General features: G+C 39.0%; 1 protein-coding gene across 2 annotated transcripts in view; it reads right to left on the reverse strand.

Annotated features, from left to right (window-relative positions):
- Window positions 1–277: 277 nt before the first annotated feature.
- The window catches only part of LOC132404417 (zeta-sarcoglycan), a 452,353-nt gene continuing 437,095 nt past the window's right edge, over window positions 278–15,535 (reverse strand). For both annotated transcript variants that reach the window (XM_059988548.1, XM_059988547.1), the window contains 2 exons: window positions 11,548–11,671; window positions 278–4,009 (listed from right to left, as the gene is read on the reverse strand). In XM_059988548.1, the coding sequence (XP_059844531.1) occupies window positions 3,815–4,009; window positions 11,548–11,671 (319 nt within the window). In that variant the 3' untranslated portion in view covers window positions 278–3,814. The remainder of the gene's footprint in view (window positions 4,010–11,547; window positions 11,672–15,535) is intronic.

The raw sequence follows: 15,535 nt of genomic DNA on the forward strand, positions 1-15,535 counted from the left end.
GTAGTTCCAGCATCTGCTATACATGGCCTTTGGAAGGTTCTGCTTATGAGTATTTACTTATTTCTTGTGCTGGCCACAGTTCCTGTAAGATATGGTTGGAACGTTCCTGGATAGAGACAGTATTTTATTTAGGTTCTTGTTTTTCTAATAAGTTCCTGGTTTATTTGCAAACTTTTTCAAGATATGAAGCAGGTGTGGATGTGAAACAGGTAGAAAGAAATACAATTTCATAAAATCTACATTTTAAATCAAAATGTTCAAACACAATAATTGTTTTTATTTTTTCTGTAATTAATTAACCAGGTAGACTGAATCTAAATGCAGTGACAAACAAAAAAAAGTATGAGGCTTTTGTGCATTTCTATATTCTTCCATCTTATTTTCTCTGGTTGCTCTCTATACAGGCTCCACTCACTTCTCAGAAAGTGCGCATATTTATAATATGATAGCCATATACCTTTTTGTTTGTTATTGCCAGCAGACAATGGTAATCCTATTAGATACATGTATACTGTACATATATTTTTGAAAATTTTACTGTAGTTTTTTACAAAATGTTACAAATTTACAGGAGTAGCTAAAAAAGAGTTAATATATACAGTAGTTGCATTAATTAAATAGCAGAGTAATGACTAAACTGAAATAGTTTTCCATCAACCAAATCAAACACTCCTTAATTCTCATAAATATTCTTATGCCCTTATCAGAGTATTTTTACCAGCTGTGCAAAGATTCTTTATTCTACTCTCACATTCAGAGGGAATTTTCAGTAGAACTCCTGGTGGTCACACTTGTTGACCGCATTTGGTACTGATCTTTATCAGTTTGCAGTGCTACCTAGAGGACTTGTCACTTATATGGGACTGATGAGCAAGGTGCAAGGGTTGCCTTAAGCACTCATATGCCCCTTGGAATCAGGAGGCATATACAGTAAGTGCTGCCTTTTTATAAATGGGAGGGAAGACAAGCAACCATATCCCCCACATCCTAAACCAGGGGTTCCCAACCTTATTTATGCCATGGTCCCTTACTCTTAACCGTAGGGTCCATGAACCCCAGGCTGGGAACTCCTGCCCTAACCTGATACCTGATCCCCATTCTTTACTCCATTATAATCAGTCAATCTCCCATTTGTTTGAAGACCAGATTTTGTTTCTCCTACCCAATTGGATTTGCCATAAAGTGGTTAATTTTATGTCAGTCACCTCGTCTAACTGGCAAGGAAGCAGACACTGTTTTCCTGAAGATCTCCTAAGCCCAGTTCCATGTCCTTGTTCCAATCCAGTCATTACCCTTCCCAATGAGATTGGTCCTGAAAGGTTCAGGTGGAGTTCTCATCACTTATGCAGCAATCACGGAAAAATCTGAAAGCCAAAGTGGTCTGGTATAACAGGTGCCTTGCCACGCTCCAGAAGGCCCTGTGCACCTTTCCCGTCAGACACAACTGGAGACCAACAGAATAATTACAGGTCTATAGCAGCCAACATCTTCAAACAATGCTTCCTTCCTTTCAACTATTTCATTCTTAAGTTCACTAAAATGAAACGTATGCACAGTCATAAAGTAAAATTGCAAAATAGTGACATAAGAACCATATTAAACACTAAGTTTGAAAAGTTGTTTTGTACATATTCCAAACAAAAGTTTTATCTGCAATCCATTGCTTTTATTTCATAAGAGTTAAATGCTTAGATGGGCAATACATGACTTGCCAAGGTTAGTCTGATGATATAAAGATGTAATTATAATTGTGGTTTCTGGACTCCAATATCTAATTGAATTTTTAAAGACTAAAAGCTGACAATATAGTCAGGTAATTACAAAGGCTGCATTGAAAACCAATAGCATGCTACCAGTTTGGCTTGTCATACTGAATTTGACAAGATAGTTTAATCAGGTGCTACCAGAAAACTAAGATGACTCAGCCTGATTAATCATCAGCTGCCCGAATTTACAATTGGCCCCTGTTATATCACCTTATTGATATCTGGATTTGTTCTAATGAGCTGACTTTACAAAACTAGGGTCAGAAATTCCAGCTGATTTTGAAACTCACTTTCTTTGAAAATCCATTTATATCTATCAGCCAGCCTATTTGCATTCATTGATATTGTAACTTAAATATTTCCTGAACTAGTGTTTTTGATTTTCCTTATTTTACTTTTGATGGAAAGAGTATTAAATATATCCATATTAAATAATCTCTGTGTTCATATGAAACATATTATCAAAGCTCTATGTAATAGACTTATTCCCATAAATTTATCCATTCTTAACAAAGGAGAATAAAATGAATAAAACATTAACCATTTAAAGAGTTGCCAATATTCAAGACCACTTACATAGTCTTCTATGAACAGTTCCTGTAATACCTTCCTCTCAACCAACTGGCAACAGCTTTGTTTGAAGCCAACTGCTTTTGCTGGGAGCAAACGATGGCCAAGCCTCTACAGTCAAGTTTGCTTTGGAAGTTAAACGTAATTTAACTGACAACTTTTCAAACCTGGTTTTTAATCCATGAAGGTATGGTGAGTCTGACAAGAGGTCTAATAACCTTTAGCTACAGTTAACAAGACATACAGCTCCGCTCTTATAAGTAGAAAAAATGTTTTCAGTTTACATAAAGCAAGAGACGTAAAGAGTACAAAAGCACAGCTTTTGTCATTTTGGCAATATTGTAATTTTACAAACATTTGCATAGAATATGTAAGAAAATAGTTTCCTTTATCATTCAGATTAAATTGTTCATACATAAAGAAAATGTACTTTAATGAGATTAGTAAAAGAAAGAAAATAACTAGCAGGCCTGGTGTAACATATAAATGATGAGATGTGTTGTCCTTTAGGGATGAGTACAAATTTAAATTAGGTGGTTTGGGAGAACCAAAGACAAAAGCAAGCTTTGTTAGGTAGACAGAGCACCATGTTTTTCAATTTGTTCTTGAATCAAAGATTTAAGATTTGTTATCAATAAGTGGTTTATTCAATAGGGTATGACCAAACTGCCAATTCTGGGAGTTTTTTTTAACCAATTGTAGGAAATGGATGTTTTCTCACCAGCCCCCACCCCCACACACACATCTCTGTAATGCTCTTAATGCTATTGTGCTGGGTAGTACTAGCTGCATTGTGCAGTGTTTGGAATTTACATCACATGTTCCATTCTTTGGTTTATATCACATCACAAAAAAAATCAATATCACAAAGCTATAGTTTCACCAACATGTTTACAGAAAGATCTGGAATGCAGCTGAAAATGATTTCCTTACACATTGGAAAACAAAACGAGGAACGAATGAATGATTTGTTCATTCCTTTACAGATGACTGACATGCAAATTCTACACTTCATTTAAATGTTCAGTCAATACTATTCAGGAATCCCATAAATTCCAGTTTTTTACGACATGGCAAAACCAAAATCTAGTTAAATGTTAAAAAAGAAACTAAAGTTTTGAGAAAAGACATTATTGTATTTGTGGTATTAAATGATCATTTCTTTCATAACCAGGTCCTGCTAACAATAAAAAATAACTATGTGCTTTACTTGAATTAGCAAAGGCACCTGTGTATTTCACCCCTTTCTGGGAACAAGGGTGATATCCAGTCTGTCTTGGGGCAGACATTTCTTCATTGACAGTTAATACACTGACTGGCCAATTACCATAGAAAGGCAGCCATGTCCTCCTGTTCTGTCCCGGCAAAGGCTTTGTAGCTTTGTAGTGGTTCCCATTTCACCGTTAGCATCAAACAGAGCCAAGGGACAGTACCAAAAAGGCTTTTACGGTGGTAAAATTTCAACAGCGTTAATAGGTTTAAATCCGCAAACAGATGCTGCTGCTGGATTGGCAGGTGGAACCCACTGACGCCGGTGAGAGAAAGAGTTTGCCATTGGGACATACACATACTTCATAAACAGTCTGACGCAGGTTTGAAGAACTGGCTGATGATGAACTCGCTGAGACCTGCGGGATGTTTCCCAAACGGATTGTTTTTGCATTTAAAAATATCTGAAGATGTAAAACAAAAGACATTTTATCTATTGGTTAGAGTGTATATTTTGTGATGTTGGCATAGCCCCAGCAGTGTAGACTGGCTATATTCTGATGTGTACTAAATACTGCAATTAAACATCATGAACATTTTGTTCCATTTAGTTCATGCTGGTTTACTAGGCAGCCCCAGTGTAGAACTACTGACAACACTGAATTAACACATGCAATTTCATAATGGCATAACTTATCTTCAGGGGTCTTTTATGAAACATGACACATTTCAGAAAAGCTGATAAATCAAATTTATTTTATACATAACACCAAATAGGTTTCATTTCCTTCCCATTTTTGCTGACTAAATCCTATTCTCTCACTACGTACATTTTCCTGTGTTGTGGTCTCTCATAAAACATGCAGCCCTGAATTTCTCAGGGGCAAATGATAGACTCCTTGGCTTGTTTCTCCCAGAAAGTAGCATAGCTTTCAGATCCAGGTGGTCAGTGTATGGTGGCCCTTATTCAGAAACATGACCATGCTTTTAAAACAAGTGGAGCTAGAGGAAAGGATTTCCACAGTGGGGTGGATGGTGGCCATTTTATTACAACACACCAGGAGAGCAAGACTGGGTAAACAATCAAACAACTTTCTTAGTGCAGGGCTCTCTCAGTTTGACCAGAGTAATATACCTGCTCAAAAGGATAAAGCATGGTTCAACTAATGGCCTGACTTTTAAATCCGACCACTATTAACAGCTGTAGGAGATGCTTAAAGAAAATAGGTTTGAAAGAGTTAAGGGACTGTAGCAATGGCTGGAATAGTTGTTCCATGAAATTAAACTGTTTTTGGCCTAACTGCCTGCAGGTGCACAATGACAAATGGTTATTGCAAAATGAAAGAGGGAAGAAGAGTAAGCTTTCTTCATCACTATGCTCTATATCCCTTTCTAGCTATGGGAAGGCAAACTAAGGTTTCTTATTATTTGCTTAAAAAAAAGTGTAATTTACACATTTTTTCATTATTAGTCTTGGCCAGATGTAGATTGTTAGACAATTATTTTTCTTTTTTTGGTTAAAATTTGGAAAATTTATGACATTGAACAAGGCTGCATTGACATTTAACACATTTTCTGTAGACTGAGTCATCAATAGGCAAAGCTAGTGCCAAGGCTAGAAGGCAAGGGGAAGGTGTCAGCGAGGTGGAGGGGAAGGACTGAGCCTTAGATTAGATGATTTTTGCCAGAGTTCAGATTTTACGCTGAAACCTTCATGGAGACATAGATGTTGGAATTTGGAGCAGCAACACGCTGGAGGAATTCAATGATCTCCTCTGTTTCTTGTACTGTTCTCACTGTGACCTCTCTGAGACAGAACAGTGATAGAGTTCCTCTGGTACTGACTTCTCTGAGACAGAACGGTGATAGAGGTCCTCTGATCCTGACTTCTCTGAGACAGAACGGTGATAGAGTTCCTCTGGTCCTGACTTTTCACCCCATGGGCCTCCACATCCTTCCTCATTTCTGCCAGCTGAAACAATATCCGAGTATCAGCCACATCTTCTCTCCACCCTTTTCTGCCTTCTGCAGGGCATACTCCCTCTGCAACTCTCTGGTGCTGTAATAGCGTTTTGCTAACTGCCTTTGTAGGAAACACTCCCTCTGTGACTCCCTGGTCTGCTCATCCCTGGTGCTGTTACAGCATTATACTAACCACTACCCTACTGTGCCAACGTCTGCAGAAAGTAACTAAGTTGCATATGCAGATCACAAAGAGGCATAAGAGTAGCAAGGTTATAATAGTGGGGCATTTCAACTATCCCAATATCGTGGGATTGTTCTAATAGCTCCCAGGGAGCTAGATAGGAAGCTACAAAGCAGAACCTCAGGGACAGAAATGTCCGGATTGCTGCCCAAGCTCACACCAGTGAAGGTAACAATAGGAATGATATGGCAAAAATGAAGAGATTGTGTAGGGCACAGAATTTCAGATTTGTGCATCATTGAGATACCGTCTGAGGAATTTACAACCTGTACAAAAGGAATAGGTTACACCTGAACTTGAGGGGGACCAAAATCCTTGTGTGTCAGTCTGCTGGAGCTGTGGTGGAAGGTTTAAACTAGTTTGGAAGAGGGATTGTGATTAAAATGATCGAATGATAAAGTTCCTGAATCAGAATCCGATTTCATATCACTGGCAAATGTTGTGAAATTCATTGTTTTATAATAGGAAATATATGCAGTAATTAAATAAGTAGTGTAATAAGAAAGCAAAAAATGTGAGGCAGCCTACATAGGATCATTGTCTGTTAAGAAATCTGATTGCAGAGGGGAAGAAGCTGTTCCTGAATTACTGAGTGTGTGCCTTCAGGCTCCTGGACCTTCTCTTTGATGGGTATCCTTAATGATAGATGCCACCCTTCTAAGGCATTGCTGGGGTGTTTTGTCCTCACGATGGAGTTGTCTGAGTTCACAACTTCATGCCTTTTTTGGATCCTGTGCAGTGGCCTCTCTATCCCATTCGATGATGCAACCAGTCAGAATGCTCCCCACAGTACATCTGTAGATATTTGCTCGGGCCTTTGGTGACACACCAAATTTTCTTCTTTATCATTACATCAATATGTTGGGCCCAAGATAAATTTTCAAAGATGTTGACTACCAGGAACTTAAAGTTGCTCACCCTCAATGGGGACTGATGTGTGTTCCCCTGACTTCCCCTTCTTCAAGTCCACAATCAATCATTTGGTCCTACTAATGTTGAGTGCAACTTGTTTTTGTGACACCACTCAACCAGGCTATCTATCTCACTCCTGAATGCCTCAACATAATCTGAAATTCAGCCAAAAGCAGTGCCATTGGAAAATTTATTAATGTGGCATTTGAGCTGTGCCTAGCCACACAGTTATGCATGCAGGGAGAGAACAGAAGTGGACTAAGCACACATCCTTGAGGTGAACCAGTGTTGATTGACAGAGAGGAGGACATAATAGGTCAGGTAATGGAGCAGTTGATGTAAAAGTAGATGCAATAGTTAGCGAGATTATAAGGAATGACAGGCAGTGGATAGAGTGCTGATGCAAACAGTTGGAGGGGTTAAAATGTGTTTACTTTAGTAGTAGCAGTATCAGGGACAAGGGTGATGAGCTTAGAGCATGATTCAGTATATGGAACTATGATGCTGTGGCCATTACAGAGATTTATCTCTCATGAGGGCAGGAAGGGCTGTGGGAGGGACAGGGAGGGAGGTAAAAGAGGTGGGGCAGTGGCACTGGTAATCAGAGATAGTCTTACAACTGCAGAAAAGGAGAACATCCTGGAGGGACTGTCTGCTGGGTCAGTGTGGGTAGAGATCAGAAACGGTAAAGCAGCAACAGAGGCACTGCATCTCCTTAGTGCAAGTGTGAAGTGAAGGACCAGTAGCTGACAAGCAATGTAGAAAGAGGAAGAAGAGGCATAGTTAAGGTTCAGGAAGCAAACATCAGACTGGGCTCTGGAGAGTTACAGGTTGGAAAGGAAGGAGCTTAAGAAAATGACTTAGAAAAGCTATGTGAAGAACAGGAGGATAACTAGAGCAAGATTATGACTGATCAGGTATAAAAGAGGGAATGTGTGCCCAAGAATATAAAACTGAAATGTGCTCTAAGTTCAGTGAGATTCATTCAGGGTTCATCCAAGAGAGATTTCTCCAGAATGCTGCTTGTGCTGAATAAAATTTCATTATATTTACAGCTCCATTCTCTTTGTGGTTCCTTCAAAGCCACAACATCCTAATAATTTGTTGTAGAAGATATCTTGACTGCATAATTGCCACAAATGAGAATATGCATCATATCAGAAATGCAACAGTCTGGAATTTGCTTGCTGGTGGTACAAGAGTAAATACAAATTGACACATCTTTTGGATAGTAATGCAGAATGTGAATGAAAGACTGAACTCTGATCTAACAAGCTCCAATGTTCATGGAAATCTGAAGCAGGGGTTCCTAACCTAGTGCCCATTAACCCCTTGCTTAATGGTATTGGTTTATGGCACAAAAAAGTTTGGGAACCCCTGGTTTAAAGTGAGTTCATAATCGGGCCAAAATCTTTTAAAAATCACTACCTTTCTCCATATACTCATGACACAATCCTTGCTACTGCCCCAGTATCATTCCAAACAAGCACCCCTTAGGTATGCTGTGCTCTTCACTTATTCTGGAGCTTTAATTGTCAATCAAAATGATTCCACTTAGTATGAAACAATGACTGTCACAGCTGTGTAGACCAATACTGAAAACAAGCTAAGGAATGGCTGTAAACCAGCTAATTTAATCTTAGAAAATATCCATAAATAATTCAGATTTTGGTTTAGTGACTCCAAACAATACTCGATCCTATTGGTCACTCTCAAATAATGACAATTTCCTATCTTACATAAGATAGTTAACACTTTTATAACTTTATTCTCAGAAAATATATTTACTTAACTATGGAGTGTCGGGAATACTGTTAAAACTGACATATCTTGTGCATATCAAATTGCTTTTGTAAGGCTGTGCTGGGCCACTATCTTGAACTCTTAAGAGTCCTTCGCATGATAGAACTCCCATAGTTTGTTGAGAAGGTGGGTTTCAGGATTTAAATCTGGCGGTTATAAATGAACGGTAATTTATTTCCAAGTCAGTATAGTATGAACTTGGAGGAGAATCTGCTTGGAGTGATATTAGCATGTACTGAGTGTTCTTATCTTTGTTGATAATAGCTACAAACTTGCAAGTAGCTGTCAGGAGTCCAGATTTGCAGGTGGTAGAGATGATGAGAGAATCAATGTAGATTGAGTACCAATAAAAAGGGCTGATTTGTTCTGGGACTTTTGGAATGTTATTGGAGCTGAAATCATGAGGGGACGTATTCGGTATGCCATCAAAGAATCTACCAAATTTCTACATATGTACTGTGGAGAGCATTCCAACTGGTTGCATCTGGGATGGAGGCACTAACGCACAGGATCTGAAAAAGATGCATGAGGTTGTAAAGTTAATCAGCTCCAACATGGGCACTAGCCTCTCCACTACTGAGAACACCTTCAAAAGGTGATGCCTCAAGAGGGCGGCACCCATTACTAAGGAGCCTCACTACACATGACATGCCCTCTTCTCATTACTACAATCAAATCACACTCAAAGTTTTAGGAACAGCTTCCTCGCCTTGGCCATCAGATATCTGAATGGTCCATGAACCAATGAAAATTACTTCTCCATTTTTGCAATTTTTTTTGTATGTTCTTGTTGCAATTAATAGTATTTTATGTATTGCAATGCAATTCAACAAATTTCACCATGTATATCAGTGATAACCTGATTCCAAATCTGATTCAAGTTGAAAATTTTCCCTTTATGTGTTTTAAAGCAATTAAATAATTTATTTTACTGAAAATGTGCATGGATGATTACTTTAATGGAAGCTAAACCTTTACATTTTGACAATCAATACCCTTTTAGTTGTATACAGAACAAATGATTTTTATTATTTATAAAAGCTCATCACAAAGGCTGAAGTCTCGTGTACATTTTGTGTGAAAGAGATTAGGTGGGGAGTGGCATTACACAGAGGATGTTCTCCTGAGTTTTTTTTATGTTGGTCATATTTCGCTTCTGTACAACTCACAACACACAACCCTGCACCTGGGATTGTAAAATAATTGGCAGACCTGGTTCTAATAATTACTTTTGCTCAAACATTTCCAATAGTAATAGGGTTTCCCAGCAGTAACTAATGTCTTTCTCAAATTGCATGCTTAGACAGCCCTTATAAGACAGTGCCCTATGTTTTCAAACTGTTAGAGTTGAACTAGGAAATACAACATCACATTCCTTCCCATATCTTTCACTCAAATGGGTAACCCAGCAAGAGGTGGATGATAATCTTATCCCCACTCCAATTTTAAGGCAACTGAGCTGAGCGTGTTGGAAGGAATGTAAGGGAAGCCTGGTCAACAGCTTGTCAAGTATCCAATTGGACCAATCTTTTTTCTCTCCTCATTCAGGATGACCTTAATAGTCAAAGGAAGCTTCGTCACTGAGTAAAGACAAAGGGATGCCACCCAGCTTACTAGGGTTGCCTTGCATTTGCTTGACGAGCTTAGCTATCTCACTGTGAAGATTGCTAGGAGTTCAATTAGTAGTAAAATCTGGTATTTGAATGTCCTCTCTGCACCTCCTGAGGAAGCGATACACAAGTTGGCCCTCATGATCAAGCAGCATTTTCCCCTTTCTATGGGCATTCAACAGTGCTGTAAATGAAGCAGCCCGACAGGAAACTTCTTTACACAGAAGGTTGAGAGGGTACAGTTATTTGTCCCCCATAATGATATCTCCAGAGTCATTTTCCAGTGGTCCAATATCTATTTTCTCTCTCTTCCACCTCCAATGTAATTTCCCTGGGGCTTTCCACAAAGAGGCATAATCTCAGGACTGCTCCTAACAATGGGCTAGGAGGTGGTATTTGTATCTGGTCTTTTCTGTAAGTTCAATTATTTTAACACCTGACAGTAAAGAATGCTTTTGCTAATGGTTTATTATGTTTGGACAGGTCCCAATACAGTTAATGACACAATTAGGAATAAAGCTGAATGTTAAACTTTCTCCTATATTTTCAAGACCAGAATTCAGCCATGAAGTGGGCATTCCATTGGAGATCTCTTTGGGACATAAGAAGGAGTTTAGGAAAGGAGTTTAAGGTAAGAAGCATGATTTGGAATCCAACAAGTACATCTGGAGGTTAATGCACACAAGTAACACAATATAAAGCCTTGGTGACCATCCATTGGTTGTCTGATTGCTGACCAAAGATGGCTGCAAACTAGACAGCCTTCCCCCAGCAGACAAACATCACTTCAGCAAACCAACCCTGCTCCTATCTCTGATGCCGACATACAATAACATCCCTCAAACCCCTCCCAACTCCTGGAGCACAAGCTGAGATTTCAACCTCAGCAGAATGTAAGTCAGCTCTCTTATGACAGGATATAATATTCTTTACAATTACGTGGAATCTATCTTACAGTTTTCTACTTAGCTTTATGTTCTCCAGTGAAGAATCTTTCTTGGTAGACAGAAGAGATTCTTTAGATAAAGGCATTTTGAACCACACACACACATACACACAGTGCAAGAGGAACTCATCAAGTCAGTCAGCATCTGTGGAGGGAAAGGAACAGTCGATGAATCAGGTTAAGACCCTTTATTAGTACTCGAGTCCTCCTGATGAGGGGTCTGAATCCGCAAATTCTACTGTTCATTTCTCGCCATTGATACTGACTTAATATGCTGAGTTCCTCCAGTATTTCGTGTGAGCTGCTACCAACCTTATTATTACTCCTGCATTTTCTCCAGTGCTGCCCTATCTTTTCTATGCAATCTAACCACACGCATACAAATAATTTGCCACTTGGTTTTGTTTTCTAGCCCTCTGCAGATCAACTGTATTACAACATTTTGTGCCCAGCTCTTATCCTGATAAAAGGGACCAGAATCAATAGCAAATCACACAAATTGAAGTCTGCCTCTGAAGAGCTTACCTCCCCATCTGTAGACTGGAGCTCTAGTTCTCTTCGACAGCTTGCCTTAAGCTCCCCTTCGGCTGCAGTGATATGCACTCCCTTTGGGGCCTCCATTGTCAGAGTTCGAGTTGGTGATTCCAACCTGCAAATTCCATTTGGAAGACAAAATTGTGAGGAACAAAATGCCTGCTGATATCAAGGCTTTCCCTTCACATCTCCAGAACTGTGGAAAATGGATTGAATTGTCAAATTATACAGTTGATTACTGAAACCGCTGAAAGAGGAATGGCAACACATTATTTCAGGAAGCTGAGCACATTTTAATCAAGCTGTAAATCAAAGTATCACCAGGGTTTATTTTGGTCAGCGTCAAGTGCATTTCTTACAGAAGAAGTGTTTCAAGAAGCTCATTTTTGTTATTTATATTCACAGTACATCAGAGCTGATTCAGGCAATTGATAAATAAACAGCTTTAAAAAAATGTAAGTGGTACAGTTTGATTTTAGGAGATTTTCTTTCAATCTAAGAATAAACAAGAATATAAGAAACGGGAGCAGAAGGAAGCTGCATAGTCCATGGAGTCTATCTCTGATTCAATATAGCCACATCTGCTCTGACTTGGTCTGAGCTCCACTCATTTACCGCACATGTTCGCCATAACTTTCAATTCCACTGAATGTTGTTCTTACTGTGAAATTAATTCTTAACTGCTGTATTTGGCAAATACGGCAACAGCTTTTGTTTCTACTTTGAAAGAGTTATTTAATAAAACTGGAAACTCCCCGTCCACAACCTAAAGGATGCACTGCATTCAGAATGACACAGTATCAGCTGAGTAAATTAAAAGCTTGGGTGGTAAAATTGAAAGCACATTGCTTTGGATTTAATGTCACTACCAATTAAAACAATCATCAGTGTTTTTCCATCTTCACAAATATTCTTGTTTTCCATTTTCCTTTGTTATCAACCAAAGAAAAACTGAATGTAAGCAAGAGGTGTTGAGGCTTATATTACTCCATACGGTTGACTTCTACTGTTTCAGCTGTAAGTAAAGCATGAAATAGAAGGAAATATTGGGCAAGTCAGGATATGTGCTGAGGGAAAATTGGAGTTAGTGATTAATGTCAATGCCTTTTCATCGGCACCAGTATTCCTGGTAGATCCCATGCTGGAAAGACAGTTAACTAAAACAAAATGGTGCCAAATGCTCCAGTATCTCAGTAAATAAAAGCACAGGAATGGTGCTGAGTAATTTGCATTAGAAAGTTTTCTGATCTTACATTGACCTGAACAGTCTCAACCAGAGCAACAATCAATGCCACTTTTCTCAGAACTTCAGGGTGAGTGTTGGGATTCACAGTGCAGCAAAGCTTGCATTGAGAGGATAAAGTGACTGTCAGTTTTGGCTCTGCCAAGCTTTGTGGGTAGAAACTATTTAATGTCCATGGGCATGTATGAAGAATGAACACCTAAATAAAATATTAGTGACTGCCACAGTGGAAGGTGTTGCTCCTGATGATAAGGAATTAAAGCAAAACAGTTGGTAAAAAATATACAGCCAAATTAGCATACGGCAGAACCTTCATTAGAAATTCCTGGTAAACATGAACCTAGCATTGAATCAGCTTCATCAGTGAGAAGGATGCGGATAATCAGCATCTGAAATTGATCCTTCAGAGGTCAAATGGATTGTAGATGTATTTCAGAGGGAAAACTCCCATGCAGAATATCGAAAATTACAACTTTATTTTAATCGGGTAAGATTATTCATGATTATTCAAGTCTTTGTAAATGGGACATGCAGAAAAAGTTTCAACTGCAATTTTACACATATCTTAAATTTATACTAAGTATCTTGCTGCTACTTTAATGGGAATATTTAGGATCAAATAGAAGATAAAATTACTTTATAGTAATTTAATAGTGGACTGAATAATAAAGCTCAGAATAATTTAACTATTCATTTTAAGTTGCTGTAAGTATTAGCATGAAACATAAAAATGCCATTCATCACATTACATCACGTGAAGAAAATGGATATTTAAACATAAATCCCTAAGTTGTGAAATGACAATAAGGTACCGTGAAATCAGGTATGCTAAGAACAAAGTAACAAATAAATTTAACTGGCAAGCCTCAAACATCATTCATGGGATAGGTCTTATGTGTAAATGATCAGGCAGAATTGTAATTTAGTTAAAATAGTAAGTGTATTTTTGGGGGAGAGTGGATCTTTAAATGAACATTGGCTATTCATTAATGTACTTTATTAATGTCTGATTAGTAATTCTACTTGTTAAATATGGTGACATAAATATTGCTGCACAATTCAATAACTTCTGATGATTGAATGTCCTTTAAAGCCATAAACTACATTTGCATTCCCTTATCTAACAATGGAAAACATACATAAGTATTCAGAAAGTGAAACATAATGCTCTATACACATAGCACAGCATTTCTTCAGTCAGTTAGAGAAGATTACAGACGTCCCTTGGTATCCACGGGGGATTGGTTCTAGGACCCCCCACAGATAGCAAAATCCACGGATGCTCAAGTTCCTTATCCTCCCATATACTTTAAATCATCTCTAGATTACTTATAATACCTAATACAATGTAAATGCTATGTAAATACTTGTTATGCTGTATTGTTTAGGGAATAAAGACACAAAAAAGAAGTCTGTACGTGTTCAGTACAGCCACAACCATCGTAGCTCTTCTGGGAACGCAGATGCTGCCTCGGCATCAGCCAATGCCGATTCTCCCATGATTTTTAAATTCTTGAGGCTGTAGCACTTTACACAGCTAGCCTTCCCTTACTAGCCTTAAACTCCTTGCTCTCGCTCACAACACAAGTAGCGAATGAACGAGATGCGCGGCGAACAATGCTCAAACGACGAGTGCTGGAGGGAGACTGAGGATCTGTGAAATGGCAGAAGGCTACAGCCGGGCATGCCTACACGTCACTTCATTCGCGTGGATTCAGCGTAGTGCTCAGCACGCAGCAAATTCAGATGCAGAACCCGTGGATACGGAAGACTGACTGTATTTGATACTGTAGAACCAACACCCTATCGTAATTGAAAACTTGTTTTCATAACCTATGGCACTGGTGTCTTGGATCCTTTACAAGTAAGCCACTACAGGCTGTTCTGAGATACTGCTAAGAAAGTGTCTGATACACACAGTGCAATGGGTTAAGTCCACAATGTTGGCACTTGAAGTGTTACTTCCATCTCCAGAGACAAGGCTATTTGTGTAGAGACCAAGATGTGATTTTCTCAAATGTAGGTAACACCGGCAAGACATGAGCTCCACTATTCCATAAGACAAGACCATAAGACAAAGGAGCAGAAGTCAGCCATTCAGCCCATCGAGTCTGTTCTGCCATTTTATCATGAGCTGATCCATTTCCCCATTTAGTCCCATTCCCCCGCCTTCTCACCATAACCTTTGATACCCTGGCTAGTCAGCTACCTATCAATCTCTGCCTTAAATACACCCAATGACTTGACCTCCACTGCTGCCCGTGGCAACAAATTCCACAGATACATCACCACTCTGGCTAAAAAAATTTCTTCGCATCTCTGTTCTGAATGGGCGCCCTTCAATCCTTAAGTCATGTCCTCTCGTACTAGACTCCCCCACCACGTGAAACAACTTTCCCACATCCACTCTGTCCATGCCTTTCAACATTTGAATATTCACCTCCATGGTGGACCAAACTGACAGATTTGGCCTACCAAATTCATAAAGTCTTGAACTCCTGAATTTCAATGGGCATGTCCTGGACTTCTTTCCTTTCCAATGGCTGAATACAAGAGTTGTTGACTAAAATGTCTGGGGATTCTCAGCACAACCTGACAGATTAGGAAAAATCCACTGCCCTGTGACCATGACCAATGCCATTTCTTCCCATGAGGACCCAACAGAGGTTTCCATTGAGAGAATGAACTCCACCTCATCTGTGAGGGCCATCACATAACTGGCATGCCAGCAAATGG

The sequence above is a fragment of the Hypanus sabinus genome, chromosome 14, assembly GCF_030144855.1.
Source record: "Hypanus sabinus isolate sHypSab1 chromosome 14, sHypSab1.hap1, whole genome shotgun sequence".
NCBI classification, from domain to species: domain Eukaryota; kingdom Metazoa; phylum Chordata; class Chondrichthyes; order Myliobatiformes; family Dasyatidae; genus Hypanus; species Hypanus sabinus.